The sequence below is a fragment of the Mytilus galloprovincialis genome, chromosome 14, assembly GCF_965363235.1.
Source record: "Mytilus galloprovincialis chromosome 14, xbMytGall1.hap1.1, whole genome shotgun sequence".
Classification (NCBI taxonomy): Eukaryota; Metazoa; Mollusca; class Bivalvia; order Mytilida; family Mytilidae; genus Mytilus; species Mytilus galloprovincialis.
Window position 1 is genome coordinate 47,084,084 of NC_134851.1, and position 20,621 is coordinate 47,104,704.

General features: G+C 30.9%; 2 protein-coding genes across 2 annotated transcripts in view; both read left to right on the forward strand.

Moving 5' to 3' along the window:
* The window catches only part of LOC143059406 (beta-1,4-galactosyltransferase 1-like), a 361,910-nt gene that overhangs the window by 215,941 nt on the left and 125,348 nt on the right, over positions 1-20,621 (forward strand). The gene's annotated exons all lie outside the window — the stretch shown is intronic.
* LOC143058100 (microfibril-associated glycoprotein 4-like) lies at positions 551-5,583 on the forward strand. The gene is made up of 5 exons (XM_076231563.1): positions 551-686; positions 1,833-1,978; positions 2,741-2,837; positions 3,349-3,513; positions 5,300-5,583. The coding sequence occupies exons 1-5, from the start codon at positions 551-553 to the stop codon at positions 5,581-5,583; spliced, it is 828 nt and encodes a 275-aa protein (XP_076087678.1).

Genomic DNA, 20,621 nt, shown 5'->3' on the forward strand with positions numbered 1-20,621 from the left:
ATAAAGATTTAGAATTGGAAATTGATTTGATAATGCAACTGTAGATAAATAACTTTAAAATGCACTTAAAAATGTATTGCATTGTATAATGTTAAGAATTGGCATTATCTGTAAATAAAAACTATTAATTAGTCGTTATCTACCATAGGTGGGAGGTTATTCCTATTTATATATGAAAAATAAAGTGAATAAAAATATTCATATTCGACTTGAGCTAAAGACGTTGCCACTGCAAATCTGTTAAATTTTTTGACGTTGTGTACAGTCTTATTTTTCTTAGATCAGAAGTTAATTTAAGAAACAATAAAATTCGACACTGATAACACACTTGATCTGTATTGCGTTTGTCACTAGGTACATCGACATTATGCAAATGTGTCATACATTTTTTAAGGAAATAGTGTTTATATCACTTGTGCTGTTCCTTCCCAGCGTGAAATGTGTTGATTCTAGAAAGGTGTCATTTCAAGTTGAGAATGGTAAAATTATAATGTTTAAAGATGCGACAGTTGGCCCTTTTCAGGTGAAATCGACAGTTGAATGTGCTACCATGTGTATCGGAGACGCCTCGTGTTGTACTGCGAGTTATGACGAAATTACAAATCAATGTCTACTTAGTTCCCTTTGTTACCCTGAAACTGTGATTTCAAACAGTGGAAAATATATACTAAATCGTTACAAAGTTGGTAGGTATAGCTTTAGCTTCATGCTTACTTTCTATGTTTTGTTTAGTGGTAAAATATAATGATTACAAAAGAAGAATATGAATGCATAAGTTAAGTGCGCCTGAAATGCTATTCTGACACCAAGAACTCTCTATTTATAATCCAAAGGTGAACAACTACTACTCGATTAAGTTTTATAACCAAAAAGGTATATAAAAAGAGCACATGTCTTATTTTATAGTTTCCTTAAAAGATAGAAACTTCATTACATAACAAACATTTAACCCGTGAACAGATTAAAAGATTAGGAAATATATTTTGTAGATAATAGCATTGAAGAGTATCCGTAACCACACAATTCGCTTGCGAGATAATATTTGACAACCACTGATTGAATTATGTTATCATTTTAAACATGTTAAGTCGAATAACATCTTCGTATATTACATTTGTTACAACAAAAAATACTTTATAATATAAGTTCGGCGAATTCTATAATTTTTGTTATTGCTGTTGAAATTTTAGCATGGATTTGTAGATAAGTAAAATAAAAAAAATGAAAGTGGGACATTCAACAATATCAATTTAATTGATAGACTTAAAGACATAGTTTAACAAATTTACTTACAAATAATCATAACATGGATAAGTTTAAAATCTGAAAAAGAATCAGATCAACAGAAAAAATAAAATCATCTTCTTGGACTAGAATTAATAATAAATCATATTATCTTCTTTTATTCAGTTGCATATTATTATTAGCTAAATTATTATATACAGTGTGCACTAACAAGTACTTTTCATACCACTAAGACTCGAAAGATAATAAGCAGCCAAAGTTTTCATTTGAAATTCTTGAAATCAATATCTGTTTTCGATAATACATTGTGGATTCATTTTAAGTTTTACAGGAAAAAAGTTCAATTTGAGTAAGTTTGATTGTATGCATCCCCATTTCCATTCTCAAGTTTATGGTTCAATAATTTTCGTAACATCATAATTATCAGAAACTTGTTTTATTTACTTTGAAGATCGATCAAACGACATCGAATACAAACGGGAGAAAGTAACAAACATTGAAGCATTAAAGAAAGGAATTCAAACATGTGTTCAATGCAAACTATGATGATCATTGTTTAAGATTTAATTGTATTTTTCTTTTTACAGCTAAAGAAACATGCACAGTAAAATCCGCCAAACCACATGACTGTGCTGATATAGTATGTAACTATGGAAGTGGGATTTACGATATATATCCATCAACCACCTATCCCATAAGGGTTTACTGTGATATGACTGGATCTAAGTGGACGGTATTGGAAATTTATCTTAGTTTTTATAAAATTGAGAATGGAAATGGGAAATATGTCAAAGAGACAACAACCCGACCATACAGCAAACAACAGTCGAAGACATGTAGCAAAAAACTCCCGCATCCGGAGGCGTTCTTCAGTTGACCCCTAAACAAATATGAATATTAGGTTACATGTAAACATGTTTAATGCATTTAAGACGTATCTGTTCGCAAAACTATTCAACAAGTATTCCGGTTAATACATTTAAAAACTCTATATAATTGAAAACAAGTAAACATTTTCCATTTGGTGGCAATACGAGATAGACTACAAGCTTTTCCATGCTTTTTTTAAATAGCTTGAATGTCTGCATCTTTATAATTTATATATTTCATTTGTGTTATTTTGTAACAGTAACTTACATTTTTCGTTCTATATATCATACCTTGTTAAAGTTATTCGGAACTGAAATACGTAGCATACACGGTAAAAATATGTTGAGCAACATTCATGGAAACATCCATTTGACGAAACAACTAAAAAAATTGAATGATTACTGAGCTCAACTTTTCATCTTCATTCATATTCAACTACACAAGGAATCAAAAAGACCAATAGTTTACCAATTTTACAACAGTTACTTCATCTGCATTCAGCTGCAGTCTCAATTAGAGGTGTTCTAAAACTTATTCTGTAAATGCTTGATTTGCCAGTGATTCATCTTTATAAAAGTCAAACTGTTTTCTTTTATTTGTATTTTTGTTTTTGTAATTGTTTCAGGTAATTCAGAGGCGTGTTAGTCATTTTGTTAACTTCTACAGAAGCTGGGTAGACTACAAGTTTGGCTTTGGAAATCTAGCCTGGAATTTTTGGCTTGGTAAGATTTCTTCCACACTTCACTTAATAACAATATTAAACAATACCAGGGTAGTCATTTTATCGTGTTGTTAAACATCGGCATCCACCTCCCCTTTTGAAGCTAAATATTTATTTCCCTTATTAATTTAATATTACATTAACGGTACCAATTTCCCTGCACCAGATGCGCATTTCGACAATACATGTCTCTTTAGTGATGCTCGTGGCCAAAATATTTGAAATCCAAAGCTTATTAAAAAGTATAGCCAATTGCACGAAAGGAATCAGAGCTATGCATGAGGAAGATACATTCCTTAATTTATAATATTTTCTAACATTTTGTAACAGCAAATTTTAATAACACAAAAAAATCCGTGTTTTCGTACTGGCTATTGGGCTGGTGATACCCTCGGGGACGAATAGTCCACCAGTAGAGGCATCGACCCAGTGGTAGTAAAAACATTAACTGTACCAATTTTCCTAAATTATAAGGAGTTAAAACTATGTTTTATTTTTAAATTCTATCACAGGCAACGATGATATACATACTATCGTCAACAGCAGATCCTATATGATAAGATTTGACTTAGAGGATTGGGCTGGTAACGTTCGTTATGCAGAGTATGAGACTTTTAGTATAGGTGATGAATCGAGTAACTACATACTGAGTTTGGATAACTATGATGGCGACGCAGGTGAGTACTCTAAAAGGCATACGTTTCGTGTTCCTCAGTTCCTCTATATACTGTGATGTGAAATGACCTGCAATTGTTTTTATATCATTGTTTCAATTTAATTTTGTCCAGGAAAAATGAATTATGTCAGACAGAAATATCTTGTACAAATTTATTGATTCGGAAAAAAAATCACTAAAGCACCGAGCTCTAACATTTGTCTAAGGAAAATTTAAAACAGAAAGCCCGTAATCAAATGGCAAAATTAAAGTTCAAATACATCAAAAAAATGAATAACAACTGTCATATTCCTGCTTGGTAGAGGCATTTTCTAATGTAGAAAATGGTGGAATCAACCTGGCTTTATAACTTGCTAAACCTATAACCTGTATGACAGTCAGTCTCTTGAATTCTATTATATTGACAACGATGTGGGAACAAATCAAACAGACATAATAGGTAAAAGTGTCGAAAAGGGGTACAACAGTCAAATTGAGTTATAATCGTAATAACAAAAAAATAAATAAAAAAAGAATGACAGTATTTGTAAAATTCTGAGGTAACAGATCTTGAACTCGTACTTTACACAGCGATGATATAAAATATTTGTGTAAAAGAAGGACGAAAGATAAAAGAGGGACAGACTCATGAATCTAAAATAAATTGACAACGTCATGGCTAAAAAAGACAAACAGACAAACAATAGAACACATGACATTACATAGAAAAATAACGAATAAACAACACGAACCCCACCAAAACTAGGGGTGATATCGGGTGCTCCGGAAGGGTAAGAAAATCCTGCTCCAAATGTGGCACACGTCGTGTTGCTTATGAGCTAACAAATCCGGTAAATATTCTCATTTGAAAGGTAACATTTATGAAAGGGGATTGTACTTACGACGTAAGGAACATTACCGATATCGTTTGTGAAACTGTTATTCCATAGTCAACCAATTCGTGATGGCGTCCGTAAAATTTACGAAGAAAATATTTAAACTTTACCATTTTGAACTCTTGATTTAATAGCTTCCTTTTGAGCAACAACCCTCTATCAAGAAAAGCATGATAGGAAATGCAAGCAGGGGAATATCGTATCAATTGGGAGATATATACACCGTATGCAGGTGCTGCTGGAACATTGCTTCTTAGAAATAGAAAGTTCACAATTGGAAAGCCGAAATCACATTTTTTGTCATAAAGTTTCGTTTGTAATCGACCCTCATTTTCAATCTATGATATTGAGGCCGACTCAACTGTATCTTTTGTATCCTTTATCTCTAGTTCAATGGGATAGGTGCGTTCGACATAGTCACCAAATTTTGGATTATCTATTGAAAGAACATCATCTATATAGCGAAAAGTAAAAGTAAAGGATATTGCTTACTCCTTATCTTTCTTCCTAAGTAGTTCCCGTATGAAGTTAGCCCCATAATAATAAAGAAACAAGTTGGCAAGAAGAGGGGCACAATTCGTTCCCAGTTTAAACTGATATACTATTTCACTTTTGCAATACTTTGAATTCATTATAACTCGTTGGATATCAAATTTCGTGGATTTTGTGGGTAAACATGAACCATGATATTAAATGTTGAAAGAGTTACAAATTTCCTATCGGCTTGAATGTGGACTTCCGCAAAACTACGAAATAAAATATCCACGCACATGTAAGTTTTTCTTCATCCATCAAAACCAGAAAAAATTAATCTACAGTATGATAAAAAAGTAAATTGAACAGAAGCATTAATTAAAACAAAAAGCCGTATTTGTCAGTAACTACGCCATAATGAATTCAAATTCATTTCAGGGGATATCACTGGTGACTCGGGTACTGCTGAAATTGGTGGTCAACCATTTTCAACTTATGATCGTGATAATGCTAACTATATCCCTTCATTTGGTCAATCATGTGCTGATCAACATGGAGGAGCGTGGTGGTATAATAAATGTGGACTAGCAAACCTGAATGGTTATTACTATTACAATCCTACAGGCGGTTATATCGTCAATGCAATCTATTGGCAACCTTTCAATGGCGGTCAGCCACTAAAATCAGTCTCGATGAAAATAAGATTTAAGAATGCTGAATAAGTAGCAAAAGAGGTGAGAATCTCCGAAATTGGTAGAATGACAGCAATACAATAGTCTTTTATAACCACATTTGTTTTAAATGTTCAGTTTTGTAGTGGTCATTTCGGAAAGACCATGTTTGCGTTTCCTTCAGAAATACATTACCTAATTATTTCTCCGTTGTCATGTATTCATATAACATATCAAACAATTAAGCATATCCATTATCAAAGAGAAATAGTTAATGGACTATGTAGAGATAAAATTGAATTTATTTAGTAAAATCATATAAAGAAAAGGCAGAAACATATTTGAAAACATGGTGCCATTTTAAAAATTGACCACAAATGTTTAAAGAAATTAATAATCAAAATGTATAAGATTTTTGAGTGAATCGAAACAATAAGTGAAACATTTGGGTTAAGAGGTAAATAACTTAGAATAAGCAAAAAAATCCATAATATGAACGATACATCTGTTGCATTTATTTAATTGCTATTTAAAAAAAAACAACGAGTTATGTGGTTAATGTTATGGTTGAAACGTTTGTTCTTACTTTACATTATTATTCAAAATCGTGTTAGTTATTCAAAACATAAACAGTACGAACTGAGTCCTAGTATTTGGACTGTAAAGAAATTAAAAAAAGAAAATTACTATAGATCTTTTATTCATCTTGCTCATTCATTTCATTTATAAATGATAAGTCTGATACAGTATATTCAACTCCGCGCTATTAGTTTGTTTATTGACATTAAATTTTTGACTGTTTGTTTTAATCATAATCGTAGAAATCAAAAACAACTTACCGTATCGCACTGTGTTTTGTTGACGTTTGAGTTTTTTCTTGGAAATTCAGATTAAAAACATCTTGTCTCATCAAGAAAAGATGTCCCCTCCGAAAAAAATCTAGAACAAACGAAAAATAACTACTTTTAATTAAAAGTATCAGAAAACAGAAATTGTCTTGCAAATCTGATAGCACCGACAAATTATACAAAGCGTTACTATCAAGCTGAATCTTTCCGTAATTTTATTAAAACACTTATCAAGAAAATCGGTCTATTATTTGATACTTTCTTGAACCCATACTGTGAAGTTATAGCCTTGCTATATTGGATATGTAGGGAGAAATGCATGAATGTGACAATTGTCTTTAAAGCGGCGTTCATGCTCCCGTTTGAGATCAGACAGAATTGTGGACGCTTCCGGAACAATATCTGATTGTTGTAATTAAGTAAATGTATTTTATAAATTATATTTTAAAGTTTGAATTTCCAGTCACGATTCATAGTTGTTTGCCAAGACTTTTGACAAATTGTAATCGGGAATGGATCTGTCAAGGACGGCAGAAAAAGTCGTGAATGTGTGACCCTAGCTTTATTGAACCTTACTCATGTCTTTTAAACGAAAACTGAAGTAATTTTGTTTTCCATTAACAATCTTTCACACATTATCAAAATATTTTTTTAAGCTGAATGTTATTTATATCATTTGAAAAAATATCAAAATAACATTTTATTAAAACTTGATTTTTAATATGAACCGAAGAGGTTCTAGTAAGAGAGCTCATAAACCTAAAAAAGACAAATATAAATATATACAAATTTAATACAATATACATTTATGGCCCCTAAGAATCGATGAATATCCAAAACTGTTAACCCTCAACAGTAATTTCACTTCGGGCGGCGCCCTCAATGAAATAACCTTCTCGTGTTGACAATTTTGGATATCACCTCTTCAATGGACCATAATTGTATATTGTATTTGTATATATTTATATTTTTCTTTTTTAGGTTTATGAGCTCTCTACATTTTGTTTCGTTAATTCGTGACAGAAATTAAGATTATCATGTGTTCGCCACGAGCTTTACTTTAGACACATTTGGTTGTCGAAATTAACACACGATACCTTAAAATTAGTACCGTTTACTAAAGAGGATTTACGAGGATTTTTAGCAAATTTTGAGCAGACTAAAAATGAAAGTACTTATAGACAACATTTTGTTTATTCAAATCTTACATCTGCATCGAATGAATTTTGTGTGGTAAACACATCAATTTTTGATCTGAAAAGGATGACGTATCATTATAATTATAGTGCACGGAAACATATCATCAACCTCACGAGCAAGATATTATACTGTTACTGACTGACTTCTTGAATATGTTATCGGTCAATACAATTTGACTGCACACATATATCAAGATTGCAATGTAAGGTGAGTTACTAGTCTAAGTAACGACAATCAGCTACAAGGACTTAAAATCTATTTGTAATTTTTCAGTGGAATATACTTTAAAAAACAGGATTGGGACAAAGTTTTATGTTTATTTGGCTAGTCGTAAAGCTGCGTTTTTTTTTATTATAGTTGCGGCATCAATTATATCATCGTCTCGTGTAAACTATAAATCATTATAAAGCGATGCCAATATAACTATAGTAGAAGCACATTTTTAATATTAGTGTTTCCTGTGTGATATTCAACATGTTCAAGATCAACATATTTGAAAATCAACATCTAGTCCATATTAGAATAACAATAGGTAGTATAATCTTATCATTGAATTTATACTTATACTATATCATGAACAAATAAATTAGACCATCAAAAAGCGATGCTGGTTGGGCAACTTAGTTGTATGTTAGCAAGTGTGGCTACTGGTATTAACTGATGCAAAGGCTCCACATAAATATTTAAATAATCACAAACGACAAAAACAAAAAACGGCAATTAGCCGGATTACGGAAATCATTGATTTAAAAACAAAACATATTTGATATCAAACCACAAGGCGGTTATTGAGCGATTGTTCGATCGATTAATCATAACGTTTCAAGATTATTTGGCAAGAAACACAAAACCGAAAAGGTACGTTTTTATAAAGAAATTTAGGCGTTACAATTGGAATATTGAAATACCATTGGAATTAAAGGAACATTGGATAAAGATCAAACTGTGTTATTCTTGTTTTATTTGTATTGTAGCTGTTTGCAGAGAATTTTTAACTGTCCATATTTAACAATCGAATTTTACGTCGAAATACCACCAAAATGCCAATGATACATTGTAATTATCTGTATAATTGGAGTTTACCAACTTATATCAGGTTTTATATAGTGTCTTCTTACGTCAGAGTTTAGATAATCTTATAATTACTTTGCAATGCAAGCTATTTTAACTGTTCGTGCTCTTCTTACCTATCTGTCTGGTAGTATCAAGTAGTAATTAAACAGAAAGCTGACGATAATTTAGATAACATCAATATGTATAACAATAACAATTATAATGGAACAATTAGATAAAAAGACAGCTTATATTTATTAGAATAACATCTTAAATGATAACAAAAACATCGCTGATGGTAGTCATTCAGTCAGCTTTTACTAACAAATATATTCAATTTACATTTATTATGATTTATTATATGTAGGCAAGAGTGTAGCAAACTTGTAAAGAAAAAACTTATTACGTGTGCATTTATAATGTATATTTGTATTAAGCTGTGAATCCCGGAGGTGATACTTTTGCAGATCGTTGATATAAGATGAAAGCAACTAAATGTGTATAATTCTGTCTTAAATGCATAATGCATTTTTAGTAGCCGTATTATCATTCATAAAACACGCCCCATCTCTACCTCCGGATAAGTAAATATGTATCAACACTGAAATAAGCAACATTTGAAAATACTTTACGATGACAAATAATATCTTTATAAGATATCTTTGGCTGGAATCATGTGAGAGACTACTTTTTATTGTACCATCTAAGTATCCGATGTTGTAATAGTTATACCAATTTAAACAATGTGAATCCTATCTTTTTTGTCAATCACTGAAAAATATTTCGGCTAATATTTTTCATATTAGGAAATTAAAGGACCGCTTACACGTAAATATTGCGCCTTATAAATCAATACCCTTAATTGTGTATGTTTTTTCAGGGAATAAAAAGAGAGAAAATGAAAGTATGCATACATAAAAAAAAGTGGAAAAAATGCTATAGTGAAAACAAATATGGGTTGTTCTTTTTTGTAATTCACGCTTCTGTAACATTGTCGCTTCAAATTTGGATGTTAATCTAAATTTCAATTGTCAGTTTCAACTTTTGATTTTGTAAATAAACTCATCACAGATACCAGGACCAAATTTAGCATATACACCAGACGCGTGTTTCGTCTACAAAAGACTCATCACAGACGCTCGAATAAAAAAAAAGTTAAAAATGCCAAATAAAGTACGAAGTTGAAGAGTATTGAGGATCAAATATTAGGTTTTTATGTACATGTACCTCTTCGCTAGTAAACTTTTTTTTAGCAGTTATGTTTAAATTAGTTATTATTTACACAATTGACACTAGTAGCGTTTTTCTGTTCTGTGTTAAAATATAACAGAATATATTTAAAAAAAATCCCATTCTGAATTTTCAGAACCTTTCGGTGTGAAAAAAAATGAAAAAATATATATGGTGCTTTTATTACTGAAAAATAAGCATCTTTTAAGGACGATATTCCTAATTTCTTGCTATTTCTACACCAGAAGCCAACATTCATTTTTCACTATTTATATTTCTCAATAACAGAGCAACAGTAAAAACAATTTACTTCCAGCAATAATCTTGGATGTGAAACTCGGTGGCTCCAGTCATCTTAAGCAAGATCATGTATAACCTTAAATAATATGTCAATCATGCACATATTTCGTATGTAAGTTTTCATAATATTTAAATAAAACGTAATTTTAGTTCTTCATGTACATTGTTGCATATGTTTTAGATTACCATTTGGTTTATGTCCTATATCATTCTGATATATTGGATTTCACTATATTTATATTTGAAGATTGTAATTCACATGTTCATAATCATTTCTCAAAACAGTTTGAATACAGGTGTTTGAAATTTGACATGATAACACAAATTGATCTGCAGCTGACTTAATGTATCGCTTCAGCATCTGGGTCATAGGTATTTTTAACTTCACATCCTGTAACAAAATACAGGTGTTATTAGAGTAAAGGATTTACATGTATAACCCATTTAGATCTTAATATTTTATGCATTAGAATAGAAATTTCCCGTCTAAACTGGAATGGTTATATTGTTTAGACTGATAAATCCGAAATATTTAATCAAAAGTATTCCGAATTTAATGTTGACTTTGTGTGCAAAAAAGTGTTTTTTTTAAATTTATTTAAAGGTGCTTGCTACCTGGTTTGTAATAACACTGCTGCCGTTTCTATTTGTAACAGTTGTTTCACAGAGCACTTTAATGTTCAAAATCTATATACATATTTGCTCAAAGCTAATAATTATAGGACGCTTATCAGAACAATCAGAAACCAGTCAGTTCCGTTATTAGTACACGTCATATTTACACTTCAAACTCCGTACAGTGATCGTTTCCGTTCAGGAACTATTTTCCTTTACTCCATCAGTAAAGTAGTATGCGGACCCGTATGCGGATCGGAGCTGGAACTGCGGGGGAGTTTGATTTACACTTATAACCACGTTACATTCTTTATGTGCCTGCCCCAAGTCAGGAGCCTGTAGTTCAACGGTTTTCGTTAGTTCATATCTGTCATATTTATTTTTTGTTAACTGTTTTGTTTTAAATTAGACAGTTAGTTTTTTCTCAATTGAATTGTTTCTTATTTTTAATTTCGATCGGGCTCGTTTATAGCTTCATTTTGGAAGACCATAGGGTTGCATGTATTAGCTTACACCCACTACAATATAACTTTGGTGTAAAGTTGTTTCCTACGAAATCTTAGCACATCTCCTGATTTTTATATTATTTAGTGTTCTTAGAGTTTTGATATATTATATTTTTAGCTAACCACAAGTTAAGGTTTTTTTTCTCAATGTTGAAGGCCGTAGGGCTGACTATAGTAGCTTACATTCATTTCATTTTAACTTTGGTGTATAGTGTTTTCCTTGGCAATCATACCACATCCCTTTTTTATATTAGCTAGTGTTCTTAAAGTTTTGATAGTTTACCTTGCCATGTATGTTCTAAACGTATTTATGAAGTAGGAACATCGGTTAACGAATATTGCTTCCAATCTTCGTATGTACTCATCTAATCAATTGTATGTTCTATATAGGTTTTTGAGACTGTAACATCGATAATTTGCTATTGCGTTTCTTTCAAAACATTATTGTAAAGTGTGTTAAATAGGTTTTCGAACGATAATGAAGCAATGTTAATTATAGAAATGTGCATTCGGTCCTTTACAAATAGGAAATGGGTTTTAATAACAGGAATTGTGTTGATCACTTGTGTGTGACATTTACCTGATATTGACACTGCTCCAATAAAAAAAATATGAACGTGTTTATTTCAACTATCCAATTGTCAACTTCCCTTTTTCTCAGCAATAAAATACAGTCTGCCCAATTTCATGATGTTTAAATATCGGAATCTATATTTTGCTCCATACACCAAAAAATTGCATTAGGTTTACCATCAAATTTTTTTTTATTCTTTCAACGTGTTCTGTTGTTCTTCAAATGACGCAAAGTTCAAAGCCCACAATACTTAAATTTGGAGGAAAGACAAAGTATAAATGGACCAACATAGACCTTACAATAAAGACAAAGAGTTCCATTAGTGGTTTTGATCATCCTAAAGTCATTTTGCTCAAATCGCTGTAGATGTCGTCTTACATTAAATAAAGACAACAGTAGTATACCGCTGTTTAAAACTCATAAATCCATGGACAAAAACAAAATCGGGGTAACAGACTAAAACTGAGGGAAACGCATTAAATATAAGAGGAGAACAACGACACAACATTAAAATGTAACACACACAGAAACGGACTGAGCATTAGACAAAATCCTATGAGAATAAAAAAATATTACATTAAAACCAAATACATGAATTCGGGATAGATAAGTACCGTGACACGTCTTATATTAATGTGAATTCACACTTAAAAATAAGAGAAAACAAACGACACAACGGAAACAGAACGTTAAAATGTAACACAAACAGAAACGAACTATAAAGTAGATGTTTCTCAAACTATTGAACTGATTATAATAAAAACTTGACAGCAATGCTTGAAATAACCAGTCTAACACGGAAAACAATTATTTTCATTTTACTCAATCAAAAACTGTGTGTAAAAAAGGTGTAGTTTTATTAAATCATATTAATTCACATCCGGTTGCATACGAACAAGGGTTAAAAAATGTCCCTTTAATTTGGCGGTTTGGGAAAATTGATTGTACATTTTATTGTTGTAAACTTATAGGGGAAAATTAATGGTGGTATTACACTTCACGTTTTTATACATTTCATTATAATGCATGTTACAACTCGTACAACTTTGATGCCGCTTACATTGTCGTCAGCTTTGTTTGAAAACTTCCTCGTTAAATGATTCGCTAACGAGTTTGAAACAACAAAACATGTTTCATTCGAAATTTGTGAGAAAATCTCGCACCCGAAGCTGGCTACAGCTGGCTACAGCTGGCACCTAAACAAAAATATATAACATTTCAGCAAAAATGGACCTTAAACAAAACTTCATACAAAATAAATGAATCATCAAGAGAAAACCGGGAACGCTCAAAGTCGAGTAATTGAAAGTTGAAATTGCCGAAAAGAACAGAAACAGTTGCCGAGATATTTGACAGACAATAGCCTAAAAAGAAAACCAAATTCTCGAAGGTCAAATTTCCCTAAGAGAGGTGAAACCTTAGTTTCTTCAAGATTTCAAAATTTATAAAATTGTCATTTTTATATAAGTTTGTCATAAAATAATGGAAGTACCTAAGTACTGACTACTGAGCTGATGATACTCTCAAAGTAAGTTCTATGATATTTATTTCGGTAGAACATTGAGAGAAGTCTGTATTATGTACGAAAAAAATGTCATCAAGGAAACTGCATGTTTTGCTGCATTCATAGGTTAATTGAGATACAGACATACCTTTACTCTGTGTTGCCTTTAACGTTGATTTATACCAATACTGGAACACCTCTGATATTAATGGAACGCAATTGATAAAACTTGTCAAACCACTTCTTTAAGATGTTTAACAAAACGTATACAAATGTTGTCAAGGAGCACACTTACAAATAAATTATCTCATTACACTTACAATAAGAGTATCTTATATATTTCCCTTGGCATAAGAGAGAGTTGAAAAGGTTTATATGAGTGGAGAATATTTTACACTCCAGATATAATTGATGCCTGTATTTAAATATGCGTTTTACAGAAGATTGTGACAAGTGTTTACATAGATAAAAGCACTGAACAATTAGTTGTAAGACACTTACCAAAATGAAACGAAAGTTGATAAGATTTTTGTGTAGTTTACGCCTGCATTACACATGTTACATAGTGGGGATTTCCAAGTAAATGCAAACGGACAATGCGTAACCGTGTTTATTTTATATTTCGAAATAAGTTTAATCACCTGTTGCATCATAATTTACGGGATATCATACAAAAATTGGTAAAGTACTCAGTTATAATAAAAGCGTATGAGTTCACCAAAAATGCCAAATATCGCCTTCATCTCTTGTTTGTTTGGGAAAAACGTCTTGAGGTTGAACACACATTATCATGCATGCATATTTTAGAACTCCCGTTCACGAATCACAATAAATTCTTTGGAATTTATTCTATGTTTGTCGAAAGAATAAAATTTCATTTCTATTTTTGAAATATATCTATTTAAATTGGAGGGAACTCTAACAATGTTTCAAAATAGGGCTAATCTATCTGTAGTCTGATATCAAGAAATGATGTTTCAACATTGAAAAGCTTGACAACGCCTCCCGTAAAATTTCGAATACGCTAATAGAAAAGCTAAATAAATTTACCATATTTATTTGCAGTAAACACAATTCATATGAATTTACTTACAATTTCTTACTACTACCAAATGTTATTTACATTCTTAGTGAATTTGTAATGTTTACTATCAGATAGGTTTACTGTTTAAATTAGATTTATTAGAAATTTTCAAATCACTTATGCAGAAAAGCACCAATAAGGAACCTCTGATAAGTAGAACATCTTTTTACCACGACAGGGTGTAATTGAAAAATTACTGGTTTATCTTGTAACTCAATGTACATCAAATACTTGACAATCTAAATTGACTATTTTGAACATGTTGAAAGCTCTTTTACAAATCATTATAAAGATACCGTGCTCATGTAGATCCGGAAACAACCTGTTAATTGATATCAATCCGTTTCCTAAAATTAATGATATGACACAAATATTATTTTATTAATAGTATTGAAATGTCAAGATCGGTTATCTAACTGTAATATATTTACAATTGCTAACATTTGTTTTATAAAGCATTACATATAACAACATGAAGTGTTACACATCTGTGATGATTGTAAACTCTGGTGTTAATCAAAACAAATCCATTTACTTTAAATGCAAGCAAATTTTGTATTGCTTATCGTTCAAATTATTCACAAATCAGAAATTACCACTGCATGTCAGATGATATTTGATTCATTATTTTATTTCAACTGTTAAGAGAAATCTTATGTTTTTATTAATATCCCAAAATGACGTAATATTTCGGTACGTGCTTTTGGTATTTATTTTATGAGAGTGAAATGTTATTTAATATTATTTTATTTAAGCTTTAGACAGAGTATTTACTGTAGAATTCCTGTTTATATGTTTATATTACTAGTTTAATGTTTATTTATTAGACCACAAGTGACCGCTTTGGTTTTGTATTAAGTTGCTTACATGAATATGTTTAAAATTACGCATCAAAGTGACATATTAAGCTACATTCATTTCCAAATAACGAATAAATAATGTAAACGGACAAACGAACTTTATTGGTAAATGAGCAAAAGACAACCAACGACAGCTCATGACATGTACATGCATCCATGAATATTTTACTTCAAAACATTAAATCCAGTCTGTCTTTCTCTGCCATATCAGAATATTTAAATAAAAGGAATATTTTTGTAACATGCATAACAGGATACAGTAGTATGCAAATTATCCTTATACCATGTCTGGTGATATAAGTATACATGCAATAGGTCTCAACTATTTATTGTTAATGAATTTGTGCCAAGAAAATATTTGTATATGTCAGCTACTTAAGAGGTTCCTGCCTTTCAACATAGACATATATTTAGCCTGCAACAATCTTAAATCCACGGATTTCAGCAAATTATGATCAGATGAAATGCCTCATTTAAAATTAGATACCATTACATGTCTATAATAAAAATTTGATTCAAGTATGAAAACTATATTAAGTAAATTTTATAAAATATCATCATTTGTTTTTTTTTTACTTGGCATTTTTTTTAAATTCATAAGCTCCATGTGATATAAAATCAGTTTTTAAATACAAATTATTCCAGATAGATATGAGAAACACATGTTTATATCTATGAATATTGGAACGACAATTTTCATGCTTTGAATATACTTAACTAATTTTTTGTGTACATTAGTATTGCCTTGGTAGTTCTGTGGTTAGATTTGTTTTATATTTTCAAATATTTGTTATATCTCTGAAGATTATAAACACGGGAAACTATTTCATATGCCTTCCTTATTTCATTAATACTTCAGTTGAATTTAAAGCAAAACTAAGGCATTGATCATAAAAACAACTATGTGTTGTTGCTATTAAATATAAATAAACCAGAGTTTTTTGCTGAAATGTCTTGATGTTTTGTATAATTTTCAAATGCAAGTCTAATATTTTTGTCTTCTTATCATATTGTATTGTTTAAATAGTCGTTTATATAAACGAGTTTTCTTCGTGTGTCTGTGTACAACTTATTTTACAAGTTTTGTATCACGTAATAATACAATAACTTGTTACCTTTAGATTCTTTTGGTTACAGCAAATGCATTAATAATTTTCTCAGAAATCGTGAATGAATTTAAGTAATCGGCAGAGATCTATTACAATTTATGTATACAAAAATGAAACAAAAAATAGCTACACTTGTGTCTTGTATAGTTTCATTCAAACGGCAAGATATATTCAATGTTTTTTTCCTTTCTTCATTTAAGTGAAATATTAGCCACTATGTTTTAATTAAACAATTAATCAACCAAGATAAAAAAAAAATTCATTTGCAAGCATATAACAACTTCTTTTTATAAAAGGAATTGACACTAGATTTAGCTAGTAGAAAAGATAAGATGATGTGCTTACATTTATAATTTGAAGAACATATAAACATATTCAAAATTTTCAAATGGTCCTATGATACCTTAAACTCGATCAAATACAACTCATTTCCGACCAGTTATCTTAGATCTTAAATGGACAATCTCAGTTTTACATACAGTATAATTACTCGAACATCATGACAAACCACATTACGATATAATTAATTACTGAAACAGGCCAAACTAAAAAAAAATATAAATTTTATTTAACACCCGCTCTTAAACCTTTCGTTTTTCATATCAAAATAATCAATTAAATGTGATGCTACTACACCAAATAATACTGTTACCATTCGGTGTTGTTAATTTGGCTTTAATAAAATAAAAGTGTTTCACTCAAATAAAATATTTATTCCGAATAATTCGCATCAAAATGATGTTCAATATATCTGAACTCATTATCGGTACCACTTAGGAAAGCACTATTAATTCAAATAAAACTGTCAGCCTAATTGTTACCACAAGTTTTTCTCTCACTTATTGACAGTACCTTGAATCGTCTGCAACGCGTTAACACTCATTTTAATTTTTAACTAAAATGATATTAACAGTCGCTTAATGAGCATGTCTTGACTAATTCGTAGCTTTACTTTGCCATTTCATAACTGAGAGAAGATATGCATGTTTACTTTCATCGAATTTAGATGTAGGACTGTAAACCGTAAGTGCAACTAAACCACATAAATACTTACTGATGTAAATTTTATGTCTTTTGCGTTCCGAAAGTTTCAACAGCTGTCCAGTTCATAAACAATGGTCTTAAATATATCGTATGATACTATTTTTTTATGGTTCTAATGACAGTAATCACATGCATTTTTATACAGCGGATTTATGATGGTTGACGGTATCTTTTGAGAATTATCTTTAAAATTTGTATTATAAAGGCAACAGTAGTATACCGCTGTTCAAACTCATAAATCCATGGACAAAAAACAAAATCGGGGTAACAAACTAAAACTGAGGGAAACGCATAAATATAAGAGGAGAACAACGACACAACACTACAATGTAACTAACACACACAGAAACGGACCAAGCATCAGACAAAATCCCACGAGAATAACAAATATAACATCAAAACCAAATACATGAATTTGGGATAGACAAGTACCGTGACACGTCTTATCGCAATGTCAATTTACACTCAAAAATAAGAGAAAACAAACGACGCAACGTTAAATTGTAACACACACAGAAACGAACTATAATATAACAATGGCCATATTCCTGACTTGGTACAAGACATTTTTAAAGGAAACATTATATTATATGTTTCATACTTTTAATGCATCTGTATTTATATTATACTGCTTATGTTTACATTATCGCACAAGATTTATGAATACACGTAACTGAACCTATTTGTAACTATTCATACGTATTCTTAAAGGCTAATGAACTATTTGCACAAGTATTATTTTGAAGAAAAAAAAGAAATTCTAGATGGAGATATCATATAAACGCGTTATAAATTTTATCCGTCCACATTGTTTTTTTTGGATTTACTTTCATCGGGAACACTGAAAGCCAAGTATTTGAAAGGATGAATAAAACCAAAACATTTAAAGCGCTATTTAACTAAAAAGACTTAAAAAATAGCAAAATCCACCTGATACCAACTTTGCATGAGGGAGTTGAAATCTTAATTTCTTCATAATTTCAAAAGTTTTTAACGAACAATTTTACAAAGGTTTGTTATACATCATGTCGGTACCTTTAAGAATACGTATGCAGTACATGTATTGATAACATGTTAACGTTTTGTAATTGAGTTAAGCCTTTCAATTGATATTTTATCGTGTTCTTTTCTATGTTGTGATATATATTTTACTATTGTTTCAGAAAAAGGGAAAAGGTTTGGTACCATTAAAACGTTTAATCCCGCTGCAAATGTTTGCACCTGTCCTAAGTCAGAAATCTAATGTACAGTAGTTGTCGTTTGTTTATGTAATTTATACGTGTTTCTCGTTTCTCGTTTTTTTTATGAGTTAGACCACTGGTTTTCCCGTTTGAATGGTTTTACACTAGTAATTTTGGGGCCCTTTATAGCTGAATGTTCGGTGTGAGCCAAGGCTCTGTGTTGAAGGCCGTACATTGACCTATAATGGTTTACTTTTATAAATTGTTATTTGGATGGAGAGTTTTCTCACTAACACTCATACCACATCTTCCTATATCTATTGGAAGTATATAGAAAGCTAGTATCCTGGCCTTAAAAAAGTCATAATTGCATGAACTTGGGTGTAGATATAGGATGTAGGTAATTTCCTAGAATTACAAGAAAAGCATGTTTAAAAAAGATAAAAAAAAAATGATACACAATAAAAAAGCATAGCAGTTTCTCACTCTTTAACTTCAACTTAATTTTCTCAACTTCTAAAAAGATAATGGTCCTAACCAGTCATTCATGTTCTTAACAACGACCACTTTTATACAGTAGTTGTCGTTTGTTTATGTAATTTATACGTGTTTCTCGTTTCTCGTTTTTTTTTTTTATGAGTTAGACCACTGGTTTTCCCGTTTGAATGGTTTTACACTAGTAATTTTGGGGCCCTTTATAGCTGAATGTTCGGTGCGAGCCAAGGCTCTGTGTTGAAGGCCGTACATTGACCTATAATGGTTTACTTTTATAAATTGTTATTTGGATGGAGAGTTTTCTCACTAACACTCATACCACATCTTCCTATATCTATTGGAAGTATATAGAAAGCTAGTATCCTGTCCTCAAAAAGTCATAATTGCATGAACTTGGGTGTAGATATAGGATGTAAGTATTTCCTAGAATTACAAGAAAAGCATGTTTAAAAAAGATAAAAAAAAATTGATACACAATAAAAAAGCATAGCAGTTTCTCGCTCTTTAACTTCAACTTAATTTTCTCAACTTCTAAAAAGATAATGGTCCTAACCAGTCATTCATGTTCTTAACAACGACCACTTTTATACAGTAGTTGTCGTTTGTTTATGTAATTTATACGTGTTTCTCGTTTCTCGTTTTTTTTTTATGAGTTAGACCACTGGTTTTCCCGTTTGAATGGTTTTACACTAGTAATTTTGGGGCCCTTTATAGCTGAATGTTCGGTGTGAGCCAAGGCTCTGTGTTGAAGGCCGTACATTGACCTATAATGGTTTACTTTTATAAATTGTTATTTGGATGGAGAGTTTTCTCACTAACACTCATACCACATCTTCCTATATCTATTGGAAGTATATAGAAAGCTAGTATCCTGTCCTCAAAAAGTCATAAGTGCATGAACTTGGGTGTAGATATAGGATGTAGGTAATTTCCTAGAATTACAAGAAAAGCATGTTTAAAAAAGATAAAAAAAAAAATGATACACAATAAAAAAGCATAGCAGTTTCTCACTCGTTAACTTCAACTTAATTTTCTCAACTTCTAAAAAGATAATGGTCCTAACCAGTCATTCATGTTCTTAACAACGACCACTTTTATACAATAGTTGTCGTTTGTTTATGTAATTTATACGTGTTTCTCGTTTCTCGTTTTTTTTTATGAGTTAGACCACTGGTTTTCCCGTTTGAATGGTTTTACACTAGTAATTTTGGGGCCCTTTATAGCTGAATGTTCGGTGTGAGCCAAGGCTCTGTGTTGAAGGCCGTACATTGACCTATAATGGTTTACTTTTATAAATTGTTATTTGGATGGAGAGTTTTCTCACTAACACTCATACCACATCTTCCTATATCTATTGGAAGTATATAGAAAGCTAGTATCCTGTCCTCAAAAAGTCATAATTGCATGAACTTGGGTGTAGATATAGGATGTAGGTAATTTCCTAGAATTACAAGAAAAGTATGTTTAAAAAAGATAAAAAAAAATG